General features: G+C 40.5%; 3 protein-coding genes and 1 long non-coding RNA gene across 7 annotated transcripts; 2 read left to right on the forward strand and 2 right to left on the reverse strand.

The window, feature by feature from the left end:
* Positions 1–1,584: 1,584 nt before the first annotated feature.
* ddx41 (DEAD (Asp-Glu-Ala-Asp) box polypeptide 41) lies at positions 1,585–7,481 on the reverse strand. Of its 2 annotated transcripts, none has more exons than XM_088388033.1 (17): positions 7,308–7,481; positions 6,900–6,995; positions 6,645–6,795; positions 6,478–6,552; positions 6,331–6,391; positions 6,123–6,259; positions 5,947–6,019; positions 5,510–5,663; positions 5,245–5,381; positions 4,718–4,880; positions 4,038–4,169; positions 3,892–3,963; positions 3,693–3,789; positions 3,169–3,318; positions 2,465–2,536; positions 1,978–2,088; positions 1,585–1,901 (listed from the first exon to the last, which is right to left on the reverse strand). In XM_088388033.1, exons 1-17 carry the CDS (start codon positions 7,332–7,334, stop codon positions 1,765–1,767), a joined length of 1,845 nt encoding a protein of 614 aa, XP_088244159.1. In that variant the 5' UTR covers positions 7,335–7,481; the 3' UTR covers positions 1,585–1,764. The 2 variants fall into 2 exon arrangements, with proteins under 2 accessions (XP_088244159.1, XP_088244168.1); XM_088388042.1 differs by lacking the exon at positions 7,308–7,481 and adding an exon at positions 7,127–7,265.
* Positions 7,309–11,941, forward strand: LOC148404647 (uncharacterized). Its single transcript, XR_015861059.1, has 3 exons — positions 7,309–7,609; positions 10,844–11,027; positions 11,569–11,941. It is a non-coding gene; the product is annotated as an uncharacterized LOC148404647 (long non-coding RNA).
* fam193b (family with sequence similarity 193 member B) lies at positions 8,287–17,848 on the reverse strand. 2 transcript variants are annotated; one of them, XM_088388021.1, is made up of 10 exons: positions 17,526–17,848; positions 15,221–15,499; positions 14,349–14,535; positions 13,371–13,589; positions 12,467–12,878; positions 12,198–12,381; positions 11,516–11,749; positions 9,997–11,005; positions 9,800–9,875; positions 8,287–8,828 (listed from the first exon to the last, which is right to left on the reverse strand). In XM_088388021.1, exons 1-10 carry the CDS (start codon positions 17,685–17,687, stop codon positions 8,732–8,734), a joined length of 2,859 nt encoding a protein of 952 aa, XP_088244147.1. In that variant the 5' UTR covers positions 17,688–17,848; the 3' UTR covers positions 8,287–8,731. The 2 variants fall into 2 exon arrangements, with proteins under 2 accessions (XP_088244147.1, XP_088244138.1); XM_088388012.1 differs by having other exon boundaries at positions 9,973–11,005; positions 17,526–17,847.
* A 1,022-nt stretch (positions 17,849–18,870) lies between these two features.
* mxd3 (MAX dimerization protein 3) lies at positions 18,871–22,788 on the forward strand. Of its 2 annotated transcripts, none has more exons than XM_088388056.1 (6): positions 18,871–19,084; positions 20,550–20,655; positions 20,768–20,797; positions 20,883–20,997; positions 21,341–21,506; positions 21,708–22,788. In XM_088388056.1, the coding sequence occupies exons 1-6, from the start codon at positions 19,015–19,017 to the stop codon at positions 21,824–21,826; spliced, it is 606 nt and encodes a 201-aa protein (XP_088244182.1). In that variant the 5' UTR covers positions 18,871–19,014; the 3' UTR covers positions 21,827–22,788. The 2 variants fall into 2 exon arrangements, with proteins under 2 accessions (XP_088244182.1, XP_088244191.1); XM_088388065.1 differs by lacking the exon at positions 18,871–19,084 and adding an exon at positions 19,159–19,550.
* Positions 22,789–23,015: the final 227 nt, after the last annotated feature.

Raw genomic sequence — 23,015 nt, forward strand, 5'->3', positions numbered from 1 at the left:
ATCGTCCCCACCATACCGAGGGATGCTTGTACTGGTTTAGCTCTTATCTATATTAACTACAAACACAATATGTGTGTTCTAAAATGAGTTCCTTGTACTGTAATCTCAAGAGAGGAATATTGTAATAAAGTCCAAATATCTCATTCCAAATATGTCAAAACAGTTGCTTACCTTACTGGCTGGAATTTTCATAAGGTTTTTAAACCTTTCATTTCAATAAGGTATTTAGAAATATTACCACATATTTAGTTAATAAAACAAAGTACTGCTGTGCTGCATAGGAAAGTCAATACGTAGTACTTAATCCAGTTGCCAGTTACTGCTAATGCTCACCCCGATCGCTCTAAATATGTACCATATTTTCCAGACTATAAGCCATTACTTTTTGCACAAGCTTTGAACCCTGCGGCTTATAGTGCGGTTTATCTATGAATTTTTCATGATTTTGTATGATTTGCGCATATTGTCTTATGTATGGAAATGAAACCTTAAAACGCCTGTGGTTGTGGTCCTGTGCAGCTTGTATATGAACAAAACAGGAGTTTTCGCAAATTTTAGCTGGTGCGCCTTGTATTCGGGTGTGTAATATAATGCAGACATTACAATAGAAATTTTTAGGATATGTTGGTGTAAATTATGCTGCAACAGTCAACTTTGAGGCAATGAAATTGGAATTTGGAACTAATAGAGGCACCTATTTCAGTTTGTATATCAACCACAATTTTGCATATGCAATTTGCCTCCACTAACTAAAAAGTTGCCCGTTTAACAAATTTTAAAAGGGCTGTCATTTAATATGGTCCAACAAATAAGTCAGTGAGTCATGCAAGTCACATAATACTTGTTGAATAAATTTCCAAATTGGTTTATTGAAATGCATTTATTATTTTGTATTCCTCTCATGAAATACGTTTTAAACGATTTTAAATAGAAATTAGTACACTTTAAATTAATCAATGAAGTTACTTATATAACAAGTTTAACATGAGCATGGTTTTTAAATAAAAAATTGCATCACTTTTAGACAGTTTTTTCTCAAATACATTCTTTGATTATATATTATTAGTTTTTAAATAAAAAATTGCATCACTTTTAGACAGTTTTTTCTCAAATATATTTTTTGATTATGTTATTGTATTCGGCACATTAACAGTTGACCATTGCAAAGTCACAAAAATACACATTCATTTAACATTTTTTGTATTGTTGTTTTATTAAATGATTGGTTGATTTATTTTTATTAAACATAAAACATAACTGTAATGAAGAATTTAAATACCTATATATTTTAAGGGTAAACAACCTTTTTTTATTCTATTTAAAACTAAGGACACATGCAGTTTAAACAAGAATCCTTGGATTTAAAATGTAAATTTTCACCACACATCGTGTAATTGTAACCCCTTAAAGTGACATCATTGCTTCCTTGATGATTACGTCAGTGCTTGTCATCTTTGACTTCACTGTTCAATGACAGCCAAGGAGTTAAAATGAGATTTTAGACGCGATTGTCATATGCAAGCATTCTTGGTGGATCAGCAAGCCAACAGTTCTAGAAGAGACTTATACAATAGTAGAAGGCCATTCTTTTCTCAAAAACAGACATTTATTTACAATTTGTATCAAGATATTACAAAACAAACCTCATCAGTGTTCTGGTGAGGTTCATAATTGGTTTACACAGCTCTACCTCCTGGTTTGAATGAGTTAAGGGGTAATCGTTCCTCAGCAAGCAACGGAGCATGTTCCAATTTCCAAAGACACTTAGAAGTCCATTGAGCTGTGAGCCAGATAGTCCTTCCTCCCGATGTTGGTAACCTGCTTGGTTTGCATTGCCTCCAACTTGGGACAGTCTGTAATACGATGACCAAGACCACCACAAAATGTACAGCCTCTCTCTCCTATGAAAGACCACAAGAAATCATTGTTAGGACAAACAAAGTCAAAGAGAAAAAAGATTTTCGGTGAATGACCCACCTCCGATATCCAGCATGGTTTCGTCTCCTGACTGGAGCACCTGGAGAACCGGAGGAACTTTTTGTTTGGCTTCAATAAGCAGGGCCTTCAGATCCATCAACACGGACTCATCTGAATTAAGTGGAATGTAAGAAGTTGTGTTAAAGACATTAATAACATATGTTTGCTTTTGTACATTTTAAAACGTATCCATATTCATGACTTTGATAAGGAAATATTGATGCTAAGTTCTAGCATATTCTAATCAACCAATTTAGATCAATACACACAAAGGCCTCCATTGAGAAAAGGTAGGAATCATTTTGAACGAGAAACTCTGTCAGAATGTGCAAAACAGTCAGTGTTTTGATAATTATGTCTCATTTCCAGCCCAAAAAAAAACTCATTCAACAAACAACAATTTGACAAGGGTGTGCCCAACTGAGGGCTGGGCATGTAGATGATAGAGTACTAGAAATGTGTGCTGTTTTTTTCCTCCATTCCTTACCACAGCCTTTATTGATGAATGTTGTGGCAATACCAGTCTGACCAGATCGCCCTGTTCTTCCAATTCTATGGACTGAAATAAAGGAAAAAAATTACATCTTGAGGACACATTCACAATCAATGCAACATTTTTTATGAACACAGATTAAGTCCAAACAGAAATGAGGGAAAAAAGCAATGAGCGAAATATAGTATAATAATATAGAGATATACATAAAATACATATAGATATACATTCAAGCAATTTTTAAATGGCTGTTTTGGAGTCCTTTCATGTTATGTATTTGCTAGGCAGCAGCTAATACATTGCTGACATGTGCAGGAGTCAGAATGGCTCTGCTATAATGGATAATGAGGGACTTTTTATACATTTTTCATGTTTACTGAATATTTTAATGCTTCTTGGTTCTGTGATTTCTCCAGTAGGCTAATTAATGAAATGTCTATATTTAGCCCATTAGTCACCGTTTGTTTTCATACAGTGCCAAAACTTACCAAACACCAGTCCTCAGGTCCATTAATTTTTATTTGATTGTATTTACAGCCTAAAGTGGAAAATGGATGCTGTGTCAATCTATCTTTTGCAGACAAACACCATCTACTCTTACAATCCTTCTACAGAAGAGGATACCCCCCTCCGCTGATTTCAAAGGTCAGGACAGCAAAAGCTACACAAGAGACTCATGACACCCAGTATTGTCTCACCATAGTTTTCAATCTCCTCGGGCATGTCGTAGTTGACGACGTGCTGGATCGCCGGGAAATCGAGACCCTTGGAGGCCACATCTGTGGCGACGAGGACGTCCTTCTTTCCTTCCTTAAATGCTTCTATGGCTTTTGTTCTTTCCTCCTGATCTGGAACAAGATGACAGGTTATTATTGTGTGGAAAGTTTACTTTTTAAAAGATGAATGAAGCTTCCCCACCATCAAGTGTAAATTACAACAACAGCAACTATTTGCACTCTGGCTATTTCTGTAAATGCACCTAAATCTCGATTTTACTCGCTTGGATCCTACGCGACCTTTTGTCTAACGTGGTCTGGTCATGGACCCTTTTTTTGGTCATAAATTCATGATCAAGTATAAGGACTAAACGAAGCTAACTGTCTATAATTTTGAAGAGTAAATGTCTGTGTGTCTGTGTATGTGTGTGCATGCAATTTGCGACTGGCTGGTAGTATAACACTAATGAGGACATGCGCCATAGAAAGTGGATTGATATATGTACCTTTTCCTCCATGGATGGCCACAGCTTCCACACCTTTCAGCAGCAAATACTCATGGATGGCATCAACGTCAGCCTTTTTCTCAGCAAATATCAACACCTTTGGGGAATTTAAAAAAAAATAAATAAAAAATAAAATAAAAAATAAAAAAATCAGCATATGCAGTTCATGTCAGATTCTGATGAAGAAATGTGTACTGACGGGAGGTGTTGTTTTCTGGAGACACTCGAGCAGATACACCGTCTTAGCCTCCTCTTTGACGTATTCCACTTCCTGTTCATACGCACACAAAACAGTCACCCACATCAGGAAGTCTGTGGCGATTGAAAGCGAGCTGTTGAAAGTACCTGGATGACATCCAAGCTGGCAGCACCCGCTCTGCCTACGTTAATTGTGATGGGTTTGACCAAAGCGCTTTTGGCAAAATTCTGGATTTTCTTAGGCATGGTGGCGCTGAAAAGCAGGGTTTGCCTTTGTCCCTACAGAAAAAAATAGCTTTATTACAATGCTGCTCCTCTTCCACAAGCTGGAATTCAAACTTGTAAGCCTTTTCCAGCACGGTTAAGCTCGAATAAATAACATTGCTGCCACCATTAGATTGGTTGTTTTAGTAATGCTGACATACTATAAATAATATACCTAACTAAATGTCTCTCAATAGAACACTTTGCCAATGTGAGCAAAACAGATATTACATTATAAATCTATTTTATTTATTTTGTGCAGTCCACATTGTTTTCTAAAAACATGAAGTGTTGATATAATAAAAATCTAAGTGTTTAGTAAGGTAACACAAATTGAAACTGCTTTTCATATTTATTCCTGGTTTATTAGCCTTGATTTAATCCCAAGTCTACTCAATAAAACAAAGAATTATGTAGGCCTATGATAAACATTCATGAATATAAAGAGATCAATTTATTGCTTAGGTTAGAAATGCATGAGAAGAGGACCCAATCACAATCCTTGGGGCTGACAAAAAAATCAGTTACATCATATTTCGAAATGATTACGCCCTAATCTTTACCTTAAAATAAGAAAAAATGGTCCTGATGTCCTCCTCAAAGCCCATGTCAATCATCCTGTCTGCCTCATCCAAGGCCAGGTAGCGACATATGTCTAGACTCACCATCTTCTTCTGTAACAAGTCCATGAGACGCCCAGGAGTGGCGACCATCATGTGGACACCACTGCAAGCGCAAAACATTTCATCTTTATCTTTACTTGGTTTTGTAATGTCACACTTGATAGACAGGAAGTTGCTCAATTGAAGCGCATCCCAATACATTGGAACAGTGATCCTCTAAGTGTGGTACGCGCGCTCCCTCTAGTGGCACACGAAAAATAAATTTCACAAAATTCAACACATCCGTGCATTCATCCACTTTAAACAGATAATTTCATATGATGGAAAAAATAAAAAAAGACAGATTGCATTACAAATAAAGGCCCGACGTTGCATAATAAAACATCCGAAGTCAGAATTAACTGAAAAATGTAGTTCTCAAAAAAATGAGCTGCTGCCTCTGTATTCTAACTTTGATCTTAACTTACTGTTTCACAACTTCCATTTGCTCCTTGACGGACATCCCTCCAATGCAGAGGGCCGTCCGCATCTGAGGGGCTCCCTCCTCCTCCAGCAATTTGCAGTAATATTCAATGATGCCGTGAGTCTGTCGGGCCAGCTCTCTCTGTCACCAAGTCAAAGCACAGATTGTTGAAGAAAAACATGCTGATTCAAGCCTCACGTATAATGTGCATAGTCAGGGCCTTACACATAATGTTATAAAATGCCTGGCAAAAATATGTTATGACTTACTGAAGGACAGATAATGAGTCCATATGGTCCCTCTCTTTTAAAAAAGGGCAGACGCTTCTCCTGCTCCAGGGCGAACATGATGATTGGCAAAGTGAAGACCAAGGTTTTTCCCGATCCAGTAAAGGCGATGCCGATCATATCGCGACCTGATAGACTACAAGTAGAGGTTAAATTGTGTAAACATTTTATCGCTCATGTATAGAAGGAATGCAATTCTCGGAATTACAATCTTTAAAATATTAAATAATTTACACTTCTACATTTTTTTCACTAGTAAATAAGCAGTATTACATCTTACAACAATTCTGTATGAAACCACATTAGCTACACCTGTACGCCAACTTTATATTTAAAGCTGAGCAGTCTAATTTTCGATAAAATAAAACATCTGCTTACCCAACATCGTATGTGTGTGCAACTGTGCATAGCTCACTTACACTGTTGGGATTCCTTGAATTTGAATCGGCGTTGGATGTACAATTCCTTTCTTCTTCAAACCTTTTAGAATTGCTGTAAACACGACATGATAGTTAGAAAAAAAGGTATGACATTTACAGTATGAATGTGTGTGTGCGCGTGTGATGGTTGTGAAGGTTAAACATATAGCCCGAACCTGACGGAAGCTTCATCTCCCTGAAGCTTTTGATTGGGGGAGGGATGCCGTCTCCATCAACCAGGATGTGAAACTTCTTCCTCACACGTTCATTTCTGGTCTCCGGCATATGAAGGACATACCGCGGAGCCTTCCAGCTACAAAGAACCACTGAGTTAGCTCATGAGTGCCAGAAATATTTACTAATGGTATAGTAAATTGATTGCACCTTGTTTTGATTGGATCATCATAAATGATACCCTTGGCCATTTCCTTCACGGACATCAATGCTGTCAAACAATGGGACAGTTTTCAACCTTGTGAAGGGTTTGACTTTAACACACTAAAGTACAAAATTATCTTTTTTTTTTCTTACCTCTGCCTTCTGCAACACTTTCTAAAATCTTCTCTTCCTCTTTCAGTTGCTTCTCCTTGGCTGACTCTTTGCGTGCTGTTTTTTTTTTTTTTCAAAACCAAATTGAGTTAATGAGTAGAAAATAAAACTGTGAAACATGAAATTACTAAATCTGCTGAAAAGGAAACCTTCTGCTTTTTCCTTGAGATGTTGGTGCTGGTCAAGGAGACTGACGTTGGAACGTGGACCGAGCCCTTCGTCTTCATCCCTCTGCTCCTCCCCACTGTCTCTATGCTCTTCATCCACTGCTTTACCACGCAAACGCAGCATCTTCTGAACCTGTGAGTTGAGCACAGACTCTGTGTGATTTACAGGATAACTTCATTTCATCTGCTATGACAAGCGTGAAATTAATTTAGCTCCCACTGAATGAGATAACATACCATCTGTTGCTTTCGGATTTTGACAGGAATGTAAGGAATATAATCTTCATCCTCTGACTCCTCGGCCCCAGAGCCTTGATCTTCTCCATGAGACCTCTACCAAGATGATAAATGACATAGAAATGTGACAGTATAAGTGTTTAGTTCGTGCAAATGACTACATACTTCATATTGCAACAACGTCGAGGTTACGTCTTACGCGTTGTCGCAGACACGGGCAATGTTACCTTGAAATTCGTTAACTTCAAATACACGGCAAATGGTTAATTCGGAAGAACCCAATTTACGTGAAGTATTTTTATATAGATTTCATTGCTAAAGCAGCGATAGTAGCTAGCGAGTTAGCTCTCCGCTAATGCTAATGTTGGCTGTTTCCCGCCGTAACAGCGATCTTTGTTTGGCACGCACCTTTTTAAGTCGATTATCGTCTTCCATCTTGTTCAAAACGGTGTGCTACGTCGGCAGATGTGGCTATCACAGCACACTTTGTTAGAATGAGATTAAATTTGTATGAATCATACAATTGCTTTCAGCCAAAGCTCAGTACGGAAAGCTAAAAGGCTTAAATGCTGTTTCGTCTCAGTGACGTCACTGATACTTACTGATGACTGCATGAAGCCATAGAAAAACAAACGCCACACTTAATTTATTTTTGTCAAAACTGCATCAATTTAATCTTCCGGAACGAAAGATTGTTCACAGTATCAAAAGTGAGTTTCCTTTTCAAACAACCGAAACCAGCCAACATACACTTGGCTATTATTGGTAGAGTATAAATCTACATTCAACACATTAAGATCCTCATTTTTCTAATTGAATAAAACTGAGAGCATCGGATATCTCTGTATGGGGCGTGACAGAATAAAGACTAACTTTATCTATCACAATGATAACCATCAGCTAAAACATGGCTATTGATGCTGCTGTTCGAGAGGTGTGAAGATTATTTTTGTTAAGCCTTGGAATTCTGATAGGGAAACAGAAATGGTTGAAAATGTTTCACTCACTCACTACCCCTTGTAACCCATGCCAAGGCTCAAAAGGGCCCCAAATAACCAGTTAATATGTACAAAAATCAAAATTGAGTGTGGGTTCAGACCTTAAACTGAACATTCATTCTGGAATGAATGCTGATCGTTTGGCTTCAACAACTATACCGGCTAATACTATAAACAAGAGTGAACACCAAGGAAGGACTGACATTGAGCCAATACTTTTTGAGTGAGTGACCACATTTTCTCAAAGACGTCATGCATCATTGGTCGCCCTCATGTGTTGGGATGGACTTTGTGAGACAAAAGTTAACTAAAAGTGCTTGTGTGGTATATGAACACATTTTGCTTACCCTCAATTTATACTCAGATAGCAGTATGGGTTACACAAGGTGCAACTTTTTCGATGCGTTTTACTTGTAAGTAAACATTGAAGAAATTTGTCAAACATGCTGAATGTGACAACATCAGGGGGGAGCACCAGAATTAAAGCTCAGAAGTTTAACACAGTTAAAATGTCAGGATTCTGATTAAAAAAAAAAAAACATTTATTTTCTGTAAGGTAAATGTTAACATACTACATATGTCAGCACATGAATGCAGTGGACAAACACTCATATTTCCATGTTGGACCTGTCACTTTGTGAAGTTTGCCATGACAGCAAAAAAGGGTAGAGCTGGCCTTGTATTGATCCCTGGCTGACGAGCCACAGGTTGAACGTCAGTGTTTTGAATGAGTTGTGAATAAGGTCCCTCTAGTCAACAAGAAGAAAACGGGGCCAAACACAACTTTACTGAAAGAGTTTGTGGTGTGGCATTTTAGCTTCTGGCTCTCGTCAGTTATTGAGCTGCATTGGAGGGAACTTTTTTGAGGCTGAAGTTGGACCAGTTCACCGCTACCTTCCGGCGCGTTTGTTTTGCCGAATCAAGACAGAACCTAGAAAGACGACAGGCATTTAGATATGGGGAGACTGGCAGAGGGAAACAAAGCGGACATTTTCAAATAACTCTTAATCCAGGGAAACCTCTCAAATTGAATGCTTCCTAAATTGTGCAATCTGAAGTTCAGCCAACATTTCTGGAAAAACTTGAATGTGGAACCAACATCATCGTCAGCATGCATGGCATGCCTTTGACGTGATCAAATCTTATGAGACTTCTGTTTAAGCACGGTACACACAAATAAACAAAATTTGAGCAACCCCCTTCCCATCAAACTCAGCCTTGGCCCAATCCTCTAATGTCCTGAAAAGATTATCTTTACGTAGTGTGCGAGTGACAAATTGCAAATCTTTTTGTATGTAGTTAGCACAAGTACTGTAGGCTACTAGTTAGCATTAAGACCCTGGAACAGATTACCCCTAAATCTCGATTTCATGCAGACATTGTAGTCCAGAATTAGGGAATCGCGTCAACCCTGAAAGCATGTTGTATAGAAAGTGTTGTTTTTTGTTTTAGAAAGGTATGTTTTTAGACAGCCAAACGGGTCCTTTGTTACATTAATTTAGGTCAGGCATATTGTTGGACAGCGGAAGGGGTTTGTTTGCTCCACACACATTGAAGTCTGTTGACATTTTATTAAAAAAGAAGCAATACGCAGATGACGATATTAGGTGGCTTGAGTAAGTCATTTTGATACGATGCGAATTGGATGGATGAGAATAAAGCATCCCCTTATTCTACTACTGTGTCTGGCCACACTCTTATTTAACTTGTGGATGACTGGGTGAATGCTAAGGTGTACACACTACTCATTTAGCTTTGTGTGGTCCTTATACCATCCATTTAAAATATTACTTGATCAATTTGCAATTGATGGAAAGGGATGAAGTCAAGTGCTTTGTTGATTTTCATTCGGCTTTGTAGGTTCTGATGTATTGGTGTTTGCTATTGCTGCGCTCTATTTACCTTTTAAAGTATTCTACTTCCCGATCAATTTCATCCATTGACGTAGGATCCACATCTTTCGGAAGAAAGACGTCATCTAAAGATTAAATAAAGAGAATTAGAATTTATGGCTTGAAGGCATGCACACAAATACATAATTGGACATTGACATAAATATCAAGATTCGCCCGCACCAATAGCACTAGCGGATTTTTCACCCTTGCTCTTGTTCTTCTTATTCTTCCCCTTGGATTGCGTCTGATGATGCCCGTTTGCCGGAATGCTGGGATGAGCCTTGCGTTCGGTATCCTGCTCACATCGGCCCGCTCGCACCTCGCTGTCACCTTTAACCTTGTGTGTGTTCGGGGGGGCGACACTCGCTTCATTAGCTGCTGCGTTTCCGGATGACCTGCTCTCCTCGACTTTCTTCAGGCCGTTTCGCTGGCTGTCGGCTGCTTGCTGAAACTGTTTGAGAGCAGCTTTTGAGCCATTACAAATGATTTCCGCCACCCTTGACTCAGTGACTTTGGAATTGTGCTCTGATAACGTTGGCTCCTGTTTTTGCTGTTGCTGCTGTTTTTTACTCTTCTTTGACTTTGTACTGCCATTCCCAGCTGTGTTGTTCTTAGAATCTGAGCTTTCTTCCTTCGATTTCGATGTCACTTGAGTCGGTTCCTCTGGCAAGACCTGGAGAAAGAGCATTTTTCCAGGGGAGTTGACTCGGATGAGCTTGGAGAGACCGGGTGTAGTGTTCGAGCCCTGGATATCCTTGGACCCGCTCGTGGTCCCTGTGGCTGCGGTGGGTGCGGAGGTCGTATTTGGCGCCGTGTTTGTGTCCTCCCAACCATTCACCAGCTCCAGAGGGTTCTTATAGTTTCCCAGGGAAAGAGGGACCAGGTCGATTTCTATCTGCTGCATGTCAGAGGAACCGTTCAGATGGGACAGTAAATGGTTGCTCTCCAGCGTGGCCGCCTTTTTCGGGAAGTCGTTGACATCCAGATTGAGGTCGTACATGCTAAACGAGGCTCGAATTGAGTCTTTGATGGTATTTTTGATCTCTTCCAGCCGACTGGTGAGAAAACTGTTGACCCGCTCGAGTTCCAGCTGGGGCCAATCCAATAAGCGTGACGTCTCGGCGGTGTCGGGCAGGGGCTCGTCCATGCACTCGGATGGATTGGAAGCGGCTTCGCTGCCTGCAGCACCCGCGTTGCCCTGCAGAGCTTTCTCCTGAAACGCACATGGTGTGATGGTAAATCATCTATTACGCTGAACTCAAGTCCTGAACGTATTACGTTAATCGAACTCATGATCTCATTTATTTTGTGTCCAATTGAAAATAATTTAGATGCTTATTATTATCGGCACCCATTTTAAATGACGTCTAGCATTTGGTGCATCGGCCTTTGTTTGTAAAACCGTTAAATACAAAATAAATTACTCCGCCAAAAGGGTGTAATTTTGAATAAGACCAAAATTTACTGAAAAAAATGTATGCCTTATAAATTAAAAAAAAAATAGCTAGCAAACACTGATGTATATTCCAAGTCACCAAAAGCATTATGGCAAATAATTGAAGAGGAAATGACCAAAGAAGCCTGCCAACCAATGGGACATTTTTACTGAAATGAAAACGTTTTTTACCTTTTGTAAATGATTGTGAACCTGACCACATTTCAATGAATAAATTCCATTCAGTATCAGGAAAGCAACTAAAAATAAGTTTGATGGCCGGCATACCTTCTTTTTTTGTTTGTGCCGAGCTCTTTTGGCTGCTTTGGCACTGTTTACAGGTTTGGGCTCAGAGCTGTTGATGAAGTCCAGCAATTCATCCACATCCCTGTTGTCGATGGCACCAGACATTGCCAGTTCTGAGTCCTGGCGCTGAGGCAGCTCCTCCTTGCGTCGAGTGAGTCGTGACCGGAGCTTCTCTCGGATCTCGGCGTAGTTTCGACTGGTTGGAGCAGCTGGAGGCTGTGATCAAAGAGAAATTCCAGAATAAGCTTTTCAGTCTTTGTGAGAATTTAAACAAAGAATCTACCTGCGCAAGAAACCCCTGCACAAAACAATAGGGCCCGGATGATATGGATTGTTTGCGGCGCTTTTTAATCACCGAATTTATCTAGACTACGAATAAATAAAATATTAAGCCAAATACTAAAATAACATTTGACTGTTTCTCAATAGTTTCTTCCTTTGGGATTTGTTGAACAACAGAAAGGAAAAAGTTGAAGAAATCGGCCAATTTGAGGAGGGGGAGGGGGGGCGTTAATGTCACCATCTTTGTCCTATGTTGTAATATGTTAGGGTGTTAAAAAGAATTGGCATCACTTTTGAATCTTGCTTATTTTAAAATAGGTAATTTGGCTGATTTAATCATCTTGGCCCTACTAAACAGAGGGTGGCAAAAAATGAATTGTACCGCATTGTGTCCAAAGAACTCGCAGTAACAGCAGTCGCAGTACTTTCCGTCCTTCTGGTTAGTGGAAGAGGAGGCACAGGAACTCCTCTCAGAGCTGCTGTCTTCATCCTCCACTTCCTCTAACTCTATCGACGGCTCACACATTGTCCCATTAGTCATTTTGTGGCCCTTACATCCCTGGTCCCTGAAGGGAAAACAAGAAAGACAACAAACTCAGTCATCAATCAATCGTGTTAATCAACTTTGTTGGTTATTTCTTAGGGACTGACCTGCAGGCCCCAGTTGACAAGCTTCCCACATTTGAAGAGGCGGTCGTTCTCGTACTGTGTCCGTTGCAGGGGTGGTTACAGCCTGCCACTGACGAGACTGTTTTGCCATGTTGTGTGTTCACAGCAGGAATGTGGGAGTTTTTGCACGGACTGGGCTTGTGAACTAATGTTGGGCTCTCTGGACTGGGAGAAGCCTTTTTAGTTGTGGATCCATGGAGGTTTGGTACCAAAGGGGAGAAAGGGGTGTGGCCTGCGACACCAGCCGTAGATGAAGACGTTATGTGGTTGTGCTGTCCCGAATTTGGCTTTGGGGGCAGGAGGGAGGAATGCTGGGAAGAAAGGCCCGTGGGACTATTGGGGGGGACCGACAAGTCTGTGTGTTGAGGATGATCGCTTGTGGGGAAGGCTTCTCCTGGAAGAATCAGATATGTCATAATCAGAGCACAAATACTAGAAATCAGATTTAGGTAGATTATATATATATATTATTGTAACTATATCATTCTTATTATGTAAACAAGTGCCGATTCAGGATCACCCACAAAAAAAGATGTACATCTAGAAAAGCTTACTTGCATCTGATTAAAAAAACTTTGAAAAGAACGCTTAATATTTAAGATGTATGAACAAAAAATAACTTAGATTTTTATGACAAATAATGAACATGTAATGATACCCATCTGTGACAATCTTGTCACACATATGTAAAAACACAAATCCAGTGTAAAAAAACTTACACTTAATCTTGATTGGAACGTGTACTGTGACGCTATAGTTTTAATGATTTGAATGAAAAAGCCACCTAATCATGAAACAAATTTGACTTCTGTGATCATCCTTTCGACTTGGGAGTAAAATTCAGTGAAGAGCGACTCCCAAGTGCAATAAGAAGCACTCCACACACCTTGTGGTGTTGGTCGACGGCACACGTTCTTGAAATGCTTGGGGGTAGTCTTGCAAAGGTCAGTTGAGGTAGAGAGGGGGGTCCCGGCCGTGGAACCATTGGTGTTCTGGGCCATAGGGTGACTGTAGGGGCACACTTTGGCTACCGACGTTTTAGCAGATTTCCCGGGTGCTTTGTGGAGTCCTCGTTTCTCATGACAGGCTGATCCCATAGTTAAACCTGCATGTTGTAAGGACAAAAAAAATATAGATATAGCAAACTCAAAATAAGGATAAATGGAGAGGACTTAAGAGATGGTGTACTTTTTTTACCCCACTTGATATTTATTTTTACAGCGCTGCTCTTTTGTCATGTGCACCTATTATATAAATGCTCTTCCCACTGCTAAGGATATGTTTCCTGGAGCAAAAAAACAACAACAAAAAACTGACTTCACCTGTGGGCTGATGTATATCGTACGTGTGGCGAAAGACTTTCTTTTCTTCACATTTTAATGATGACTACAAGATTTGACAGCACATTGACATTTGCCTTATTTTCTCAGGGAACACTCAATGACAATTGCAAATGTCGGCATGTGTAAAGAGGAGAGTATTTATGAAAATTGCTAAACTAAATTGAAACTGTAAATGTTATTTGTTAATTGGATGGGAGAATCACTCTGTTTATATTCTGAATTTCTGTTTCCATGGCAGAGTTCCAAGTTTTTCGATGTTCCCCTTGCTTTCACCTCTACATTGATTGGAGACAGTTACGAGCTCCGTAGAGGGCTAATTAGCACAGATAATTGCTGTCTTTATGTCATCGAGCAGTTAACAGAGACCAAGAAAGCAAAAACAGAGGCAGAATATTTGTAGCTTGAAACGATTATGCAAGAAGTAAGAATTTGTATGCAAGTAAGAGTTTGTACTCAGTCGCTGAATGAACTTCACAGAACGGACCTGAGGCCTGAGATATGAAAGCTTGAGGACGACAGACCTTGTTGTAGGTGTAAGGAAGCGTTGTGGCTGCAGTGCTCCCCTTCGTTGGGGTCGACTGAGTTCCACAGACTCCAGATTTTGTAGGCTGACATGTACGTACTCGGGTCACAGTCCACAGTACTTTGCTCCGGGTAACCATTCCCGCAGCCCTGGAAATTACATGAGGAAGAGTGCGACAATGGTACCTGCAATAAGAAAACACACACAAAATGATTTAATCACAGGCCTTGTATTTCATAAATAGGTGTTGAAACTAAATCAAATTGTTATTATCTCAATCAGCGCATATGGAAGGAACTATACAAGTTTACATGTCATTATTTGCACAAACAATGTTTCTGAATCATAAAAGGAGATCTCTGCAGTAGTCATCCCATTCAACTATTTTTAGCAGTTGTAACGGCCAAAGAAATACAACCAAAAAAAACTTCAGACACTTCCAAAAATGTTCAAACGTTGAAGTATACCGACACAATTTAGTCGTCAGACAAGACGAGATTCACTGCAGAACCTGAAAATTAGTATCATTTGGAATTCAACCACTGAACATTTTTCTGGGGGGAGGGGGATTCTAGTCACACAAAAACAAGCAAATCTTGTAGAAGAGAGATTTGCACTCAGGGATAAGGAGTTGTGCCATCTTCTTTGGTTCAAGGTATATCTGTATGTCTGTCTGTCTTATACGTAGTACCCCCAAGTGGCCAAGTACACACACCAGAATGAGCAGCATAACGTCCATTAAATAAAGTGGGTAATAAACACACAAGAGCTATAGAGACTACATAACCTTGGTAAACACATTATCACTCTATTAAAATGTAAAAAAAAAGGATCCAAACATACAAGCTAGTTCCTTGCACTTCTATTTACCCCAGTTGGCTGCTCCTGCGTGCTCCGTCTCTCCTCCTCCTCAACACTCTTGCAGCAGCTCTGACATATCCACAGAGGCACCTCTCCCAGCAGGGACTGGGACAGCGAGGGCACCGAATCGGCCAGTTTATGCCCCGGCGCCTCCCGCAATAAGGCTTGGGAGAGTGCGGGCACGGCGTCGGCCAGTTTGGTGCCATGTCCCCCTGGGAGCCCGTTCACAGAGTTCGCTCCCCAGTCCTTAAATTCACGGTGGCACAGGAGGCAGCAGGTATGCATTGGCTGCAGATGCAAAAGGATACCAAAGTGAATTAATAGCACATAATTAGACAGCAACACAGTTTATTGGGTGATTAGCAAGATGTAACTTAAAATAACAGGGTGTGCTGCCTGACGTTGGAAACCAGTAAGACTGCACATTTAACTACAACTCGAAATCAAAGTGGTCATTTTTTTTAATCCAGTAAAAAAGTGGGCGCATTATATTATATAGTGTGTATAATTTTTTCCTTTGTTAAGCGTACTGTCTTTGTTGCTTTTTGTTTGATGACTTGTATCTTGTCGCACTTATTTGTTTCTTTTTTTTTTGGAGTGGCAGCCTTTACTCTGAGCCATTAACGTCTTTTATATGCGCTCTCTGTCTATCTGTCGCTCCCATGAGAGCATCGACAGAACATTGTAAATTCTACACAGAAAGACCCAAACCGAAATTACAACCAAATGTGCGATCACTGATTTGGAGCGTTATGAATACCTTAAGGACAAATTATGGCTAATATCAGATTACAATATTTCCCCGCTTTAATATTGCGATTGTGATTTCATATGCAATTATTTTTTCAAGGTCCTCTGTATTTTTCAACAAACATGAGCAATAAATTAATCTAAATTACAATAAACAATATCAGATTCATTGTCAAGGATGTTTGATGTACCACTTTTCTTCAGACCAATACCAGTCCTCACTCTAAATACTCACTGATAGAGTATTGATACCGCTCGTACTTTGGATGTGTAAAATTTCCTTTTGACAATGACGCAGATGATAAATCGCCAATGTTTCAGAATGCCAGAGTACATAGCCAACTACTGCTCAGGAGGAGTCATTCGGTACAGGATTTTCTTTGCCTTAAGTGGTCACGGCTGGTATCGGCATCCACCATGGGAACGCGATACCTAAAACAAAGCAGGTATCGGCCTGACACCAATACTGGTATTAGTACTCACTCATTAATATCTATTATAAGTGAGGGTTTTCACAAAAATTAGGAAAACTGAACCGTGATATAGTTTTCCCACTTCAATTGAATTGTTACTTTACTAAACTTTGATTATCCTTTCACCATGACACGATATTCTTAAACAAGATTGATGTAAACATGTCAGCAAGTCATAATACAACAATAATGCAAACTAATCTGCAGCTTTATCGCTTTCACTTTTCAAATTCTGTGAACAATATGAAAACGTGGACTGCACTTCAGCACTGAACTCATCTAGAGCGATACATAGCATACACTTGTACCACATAGTTAAAAAGGTTATTCTAGTGGCACCTGGGTATAATCTTATTTCAGCTTTGCATGTGTGGCTTTAAATGTAATTACTCATTACTAGCAAGCTAGTCAAGTTCAGAGGACCCAGATAAGGTGAGTGGGTTGACAGATGTCTCGCCTAAAGCATGCCATCATGAATGTATATCAATGGGTTACTAGTTTCCCATCAACTTTGCATTAGTGCTCCATTTTGGCACCATGCATTCCAGCGCCTGAGGTTGGGTTAAAAACATGTGTTGAGGGTGCTCCGGACTCGACAAAAATGTCGAGCGTTTGCAACATTGTTACAAAGCCGTTATGCATGGGCGCTAGCTAGCCCGATTAGCTCGTAGCATAGTTAGCCGCCGTTTCCTGTAGTGTGCGCAAAGTGAAGGTGGTAAAGCACGTTTGCTATAGCACGGCGAGCCTTGTGGCTAAAATGAGAGAGGGGGGGTCGGGCTGTTGTGTGTTAAATGTTGCAAACGGGACGACCTGTCTGAAGCACAATGTCACCTGTCTGGCACACGCGATGGGCTTTGCACGGCCACCATGCCAAGCAACCAGACAGTGGAGCGCAGCTACTTGAAATGTCGGACCCCTAACGTTCCATCCACTATTATTGTGTTCATCTATGCTATAGCGATTTACCCAGTAATGGTCAATTTGGCGATCCGGGAGGAACTGTTTTCATTAATCATACAGTATGGTGGGCTGAGCGAGGAGGCGTTAAACGTGGTCGAATTAGCCCATTGTGAAATGGGTAAGGAGCTTGCCTGGTTCGCTTTGGTGGTGGTGCTGGTGCTGGTCAGCCTCTCCACTCCAGCGCCGCCGCCAGTTGCATCGCCGGGAGAGACGGGATTCTTCGGTACGGTCTGCTGCGCGGGTACGAGCTCCTTCTGAGCGACGCCTTGCTGCTTGCTTTTCTTCCTTGCCATTGCGATGGGGTTCGCAAAACGCTTTGGCCAAGTTTGCACCAGTTTCGCTAATTCCAAGAGCACACTTTCGTTTATTCTCGGTCCACAAAATGTTCTTTCTCTCCTCCAGTCAAGACAACAGTCAATATGGCGGAGGACTGGTCGAGCACACTTGGGAGTTCATAGGTTACAGATACTGCTGGCGTGGCGGCTTCGCCTTTATAAGGAAAATACAACTGAAGTCTACGAGTGAATTGAAGCTAGCGCTGCCATATTTAGTAAGGGCAAACGTCTAACGCATTACTAAAAAAAATAAAAAAATAGTAAATGAGATTTTAATATTACACAATCAAATTGAAATTTGTTCTAAGTTTTGGTTTTACATCTAACCGTTTTATTTAGCTATTCAACCAAATTCAAGAGGTTATTTCCAATACTCAAATGCACAAAATAGATTTTGGACGTTGGGCAAATATATTGAAATGGGTTTTAGTTTAAGTGTCTCCTTTATTCAACAACATAACGTTCAAAATGTTTATTTAAAAAATACACATCGTAAAATAATAGCTCTGTATGTTTACGTAAGAGGTCCACTCTGTAAGTGGAACTGTAATGTCCGCCACAGAACCATTGTTTTACTTATGAGTTTGATAGTGTCACACATTTATACTATAGTATGCACGAGGAATTAAAAGATATATTGTCAGTGACAGCACATTGTTTGTTTGTTTCTCAGTCTGACACGTAGTGTGTTATTGATACAAAACAAAAACAAAAGGTAACACCTTATTTTTTAAAAGGGGGAGGGCGGTGGAGAGGGCGCGACGTTGTAATTATACGTCGTCCCTGAATGCATTCATGGCATTGAGAAATCGTGCAATGGCAGACTTTATGAATAAAAGGCACACTATCATATGTGATTTTCTGTCGATTCTTATCTTGAGGCGTATGTTTGAAAATATGGCTCCCCAAAGTAGAACTGATTGTGGCTAACTATCGGTTGATAAAATACGCAATTTCATTTTTACCAAAGAGGACAAATGCGTCTTTTTAAGGCACACATTTAAGAAATTGGTATTTGTGTGCCCAAATTAAGTCAAGAAAATCCGATATATAATATTTATGTAGTTCTTTGTGACAATACTGAACTAATACGGACATTGTTTTTGTTCAAGTACTCAGAAGTCCGAGGTTAGTCTGAAACGTGAAGGCAGCGCCAGTGTTAGTGCTCAGTGCCTGAATTGAGGACGTAGCTTACTAGCAGTCAGTCAGACTGAAACTGCTTCTCCCACTTTCGCCGACCGACTCCCTTAGCTTGTTCTTTTGAACAAAATAAAATAATAACAGAATGGACGGGTCCATTTGCAACATCCAGGTGCTTCTTCGTGCTGCCGAGTTCCTGGAGAGGAGAGAGCGAGGTCAGTGTCTATTTATTCACCACAAACGTCAGGCGAAGTTGCTTATCGTTAAAACAATAAAACGCATTGAGAAGTTTGTGCAACTATGGTCTGCAAACAGAATATGAAGGCGAAAGGAAGAGACATGGTAACTGTACATGCAAATTGATTGATTATGCATGTTCAGCTATTTTGGACGAGCTCTCTATTTGACTCAGTGACCTACATATTGCTCACATCATTGTACTCAAAGGCGCCAATCTGCTCCAGTTTCAAAATTAAGCGGAGCGCTTTTCCGCCTTTCTGACGGCGGATGTGCAAGTCCAAGCAAATGTTTTGCGCTGTTTGATTAATCAGCACTACAATTTTCAGATTTTAAAGCAATACGTGAGAGATTTCCGATGTTAGCCTTTGCAACAGTGGACATTTTGAGGCGGGTGATGGCGCCAAAATCAAATACAGCTGATGCCAATGACAGACTCGACGGGTATGTCTTTTTGTGCATTTTAGACGATAATATACGTTCGTTTTAATACAAGTACTAGTCCGTGTTATCTAGGGTTGCCACCTGTGTCTGACAGAAATCCTGTAAATTTTGACCATCGAATCAACCTTTTTGTTTGTCCTTCGCACATATACCTCCTAGGTCACACTTACACGCTGCAATTGTATAGCTCTAATTAGTAAAAATGGCACTTAATAGTTATTTGTTTTGTTAATTGCTTTATTTAATAGCAGGCCTTGATTATTGTGGTTTATTTTCAACAGTTTTTTGTTGTGGATACCTGGGGGCAGTATTGTGTGTGTGTGTGTGTGTGTGTGTGTGTGTGTTTGTGTGTGTCTCTGTGTGTGTGTCTCTGTGTGTGTGTCTCTGTGTGTGTGTGTCTCTGTGTGTGTGTCTCTGTGTGTGTCTGTGTGTGTCTGTCTGTGTGTGTGTGTGTGTGTGTGTGTGTGTGTCTGTGGGTGTGTGTGTGTGTGTGTGTGTGTGTGAGGGGATCAATAATTGGGTTGCTTGCTTATGTGGAATAAAAACAAGTAATTTTTCACGGTCTGTAACAATAACCAAATGCAGCAATGTAAGGTGTAATGCCAAACCTGCCCTAGAGTGTGGTGGGTTGTTTTGCTTGTGTTTGCCTGTGCCTCTGCTACTTGCTGCTCTTGGCTGGGTTTGCATATTCTTTGGTTGTCTCCCAATCCTTTCTAAATTGAATATCTAAAATTTAGAACCTATTATTGTCTCAATGTGAGCGATTACTTGTTTTCAATCAAGTTTGAAAGTAAAATAAATCAACGTGGTTGTAACCCCACACCCCAACGGTACAATTCATGCAAAATTAGATTGTGCATTGCATTATGCAATTTCAGCAGATTGTTCAGCGGTGGTATCATACTGAGAAGCTATGTGTAAACTAAGCCTGTCAGCAGTTTAGGCGTCGGGCTGCATAAGGATGGAGTGAATTTGCCATATTTGTAATGTGTTTTCCAGAAGCGGAACATGGCTATGCTTCACTTCTGCCTCCCAGTCCGACTCTGCCTGATAAGAGAGGCAAACAAAAGAGCAAGAAGATGTCTGCTGGTGGCAATGGCAATAGGTGAATGCATTCCACAACACACTGCTGACAGTAGGGTGTGGTGCTTTTTAGTGTGGCAGTTATTAAAATAATTTGTTTTCATTAACACACCTTTCTCGTGCTGTAAATGCAGATCTGTGCACAACGAGCTGGAGAAAATCAGGTGACTAATATGATTGTGTTTTGGGAGAATAATGATCCACATTTGAATGAGATGCAGTCATACAAATTGTCGCTGTGCTTTGCAGACGAGCACAGCTGAGGCAGTGCCTGGAGCAGCTCAAGAAGCAAGTTCCTCTATCGTCGGATTCGATGAGGAACACCACACTAAACCTGCTCAGGCGGGCCCAACTGCACATCAAGGTAGCAAAATAGAAATGATAAATTCTCATCTAATGATACAATTTCTGTAATGCCTACTGGCAGATGTTTGTAATGCGTTACTTTTCTTTTTAACAGTGTGAGAGTTTAAAAGAAAGTCACTCTGTGTGACACATTTAATTCATCCACCTCTGCAAAGTCCAAGATACATTGAATACCTCTGATAATGTTTAAAAAAAAAAAATCATTTTTGTAAAAGCAGAATAGACTCGTGCACATGTTGACAGCTCATTTCAGTTGTCAGAGACAGATGACCACTTTTCTTTACAGTTGTCCCCAAACTTCAGCTGACATCTCCACTGCCCTTGTGCGTATTTTATCACAGAAGCTGCAGGAGCAGGATGAGCGCGCCGTGCAGCTGAAGGGCCGTTTGCGCTGGGAGCAGAGGGAACTGCAGGTGCGTCTGGAGCAGCTGCAGCGAGGGGCCGAACGGATGAGGAACGACAGCCAAGGCTCCACCATGTCGTCAGAGAGGTCGGACTCGGACAGAGGTTAGTTTTATCTTGCGGCAATAATCATTAAGATTTGGCGTGCATGTATTTTCCCTTGCCCGTGGGCTCGAAAATGGTTGTCCAAGTGTAAATTTTTGCCTCTGCTGTTTTATCGTACTGAGGAAAACTCCCTTGCAGCATATGTCTATCTGACCAGCAGGTATGTTTAAACTTCAAATGTCCATTGTTTGTTGCTTTCAGAGGACGTCGAGGTGGACGTGGAAAGCATCGTTTTTGACTGCATGGACTCTGAAGAGCCGCACATTGCATGCAGCACCACTGATCACTGTTACTCCACTATGGACAAAGCCTGGCTATGACAGCAGCTATTATCATTCTCATCATCATCATCATGGCGGAGGGGAGGAAGAAAGAACATTCCAAATATGAGCAGGGTGAGGACAACGATACTGCACAAATGAACAACCCCCTTTTTTTTTTTTTTCTTCCAAAGGCAGTTTTACAACATTGTTTGAATGTTACACCACAAGCGTAATCATGATTTTGGTTATGACTGAGCTGTGTCTATTTGCACTGAAGAGCAGTTCACATCACTGGGCTCGGATGGCTGTACCAAGCAAATTCAAAGCCATGATGACACAATTCTTTAAGGGATTTGTAAGAAGAAAAAAAATCCCCCTAAAAGTAATAGACTTTTCTTGACTTCAATATGCCTACACTGACTTCAACATTAAACTAAATTTACTCTAGTTATTTGTTAAGTTTCTCTTAAGCATTACAGTATATTTCAGTAAGGCCACATGTAGACTGCACTTAAACATTAATCTCCGCTATGGTTTGATATAAACAGTGTCATTTCTTATTTTCTTTTATTGCACATGAACAACCTTGCATTGCACTTGTTTCGTCTCCTTTGAGTTGTGAGTATATCAGAAGTGAAAACACAGGTAACAGGACCAATTTGGTGGCTATTATTGCACAATTATGTGACTGTGCCTGAGATTCATTTGGTGTATTTGCACAATCTAGTCTGTTATGAAGTGTGAGAGTTTTGATGCCTGGTGGATGGAAAGCATCAATTCTTGCACAGCCATGGTTCTTCTTGATCACTATTAACAAATTCTATTGGTAATGATTTTTGCTGTACGAGTATATTGCTCTATATTTAATAACCGAAGGCACATTTTGCCCTCACCTTTACATATATGCAAAATGCCTTATTACCTTTTTAATGCTGTGTTATGTATTCACTCTCTCCGCCCAGTAATATTATGTAGCAATTTTTGTAAGCTTTTTATGAATAAATATTTTCTATATTTAATGAGTTTGGCTTTATATTCTTACCGGCGGTAAAGGATGCCGTCAAGCTGAAGAAGGAGTCCTATCGGGACGTTTTGGCCTGCGGGACTCCGGAGGTAGCTGACAGGTACCGGATGGCCAAGCGGAACGCGGCTTCAACGGTTGCTGAGGCAAAAACCCGGCCGTTTGGTGAGGCCATGGAGAATGACTTCCGGACGGCTTCGAGGAAATTCTGGTCCACCATCCGGC

Source organism: Syngnathus floridae, chromosome 1, assembly GCF_059516105.1.
Source record: "Syngnathus floridae isolate MCC-2025c chromosome 1, RoL_Sflo_1.0, whole genome shotgun sequence".
NCBI lineage: Eukaryota > Metazoa > Chordata > Actinopteri > Syngnathiformes > Syngnathidae > Syngnathus > Syngnathus floridae.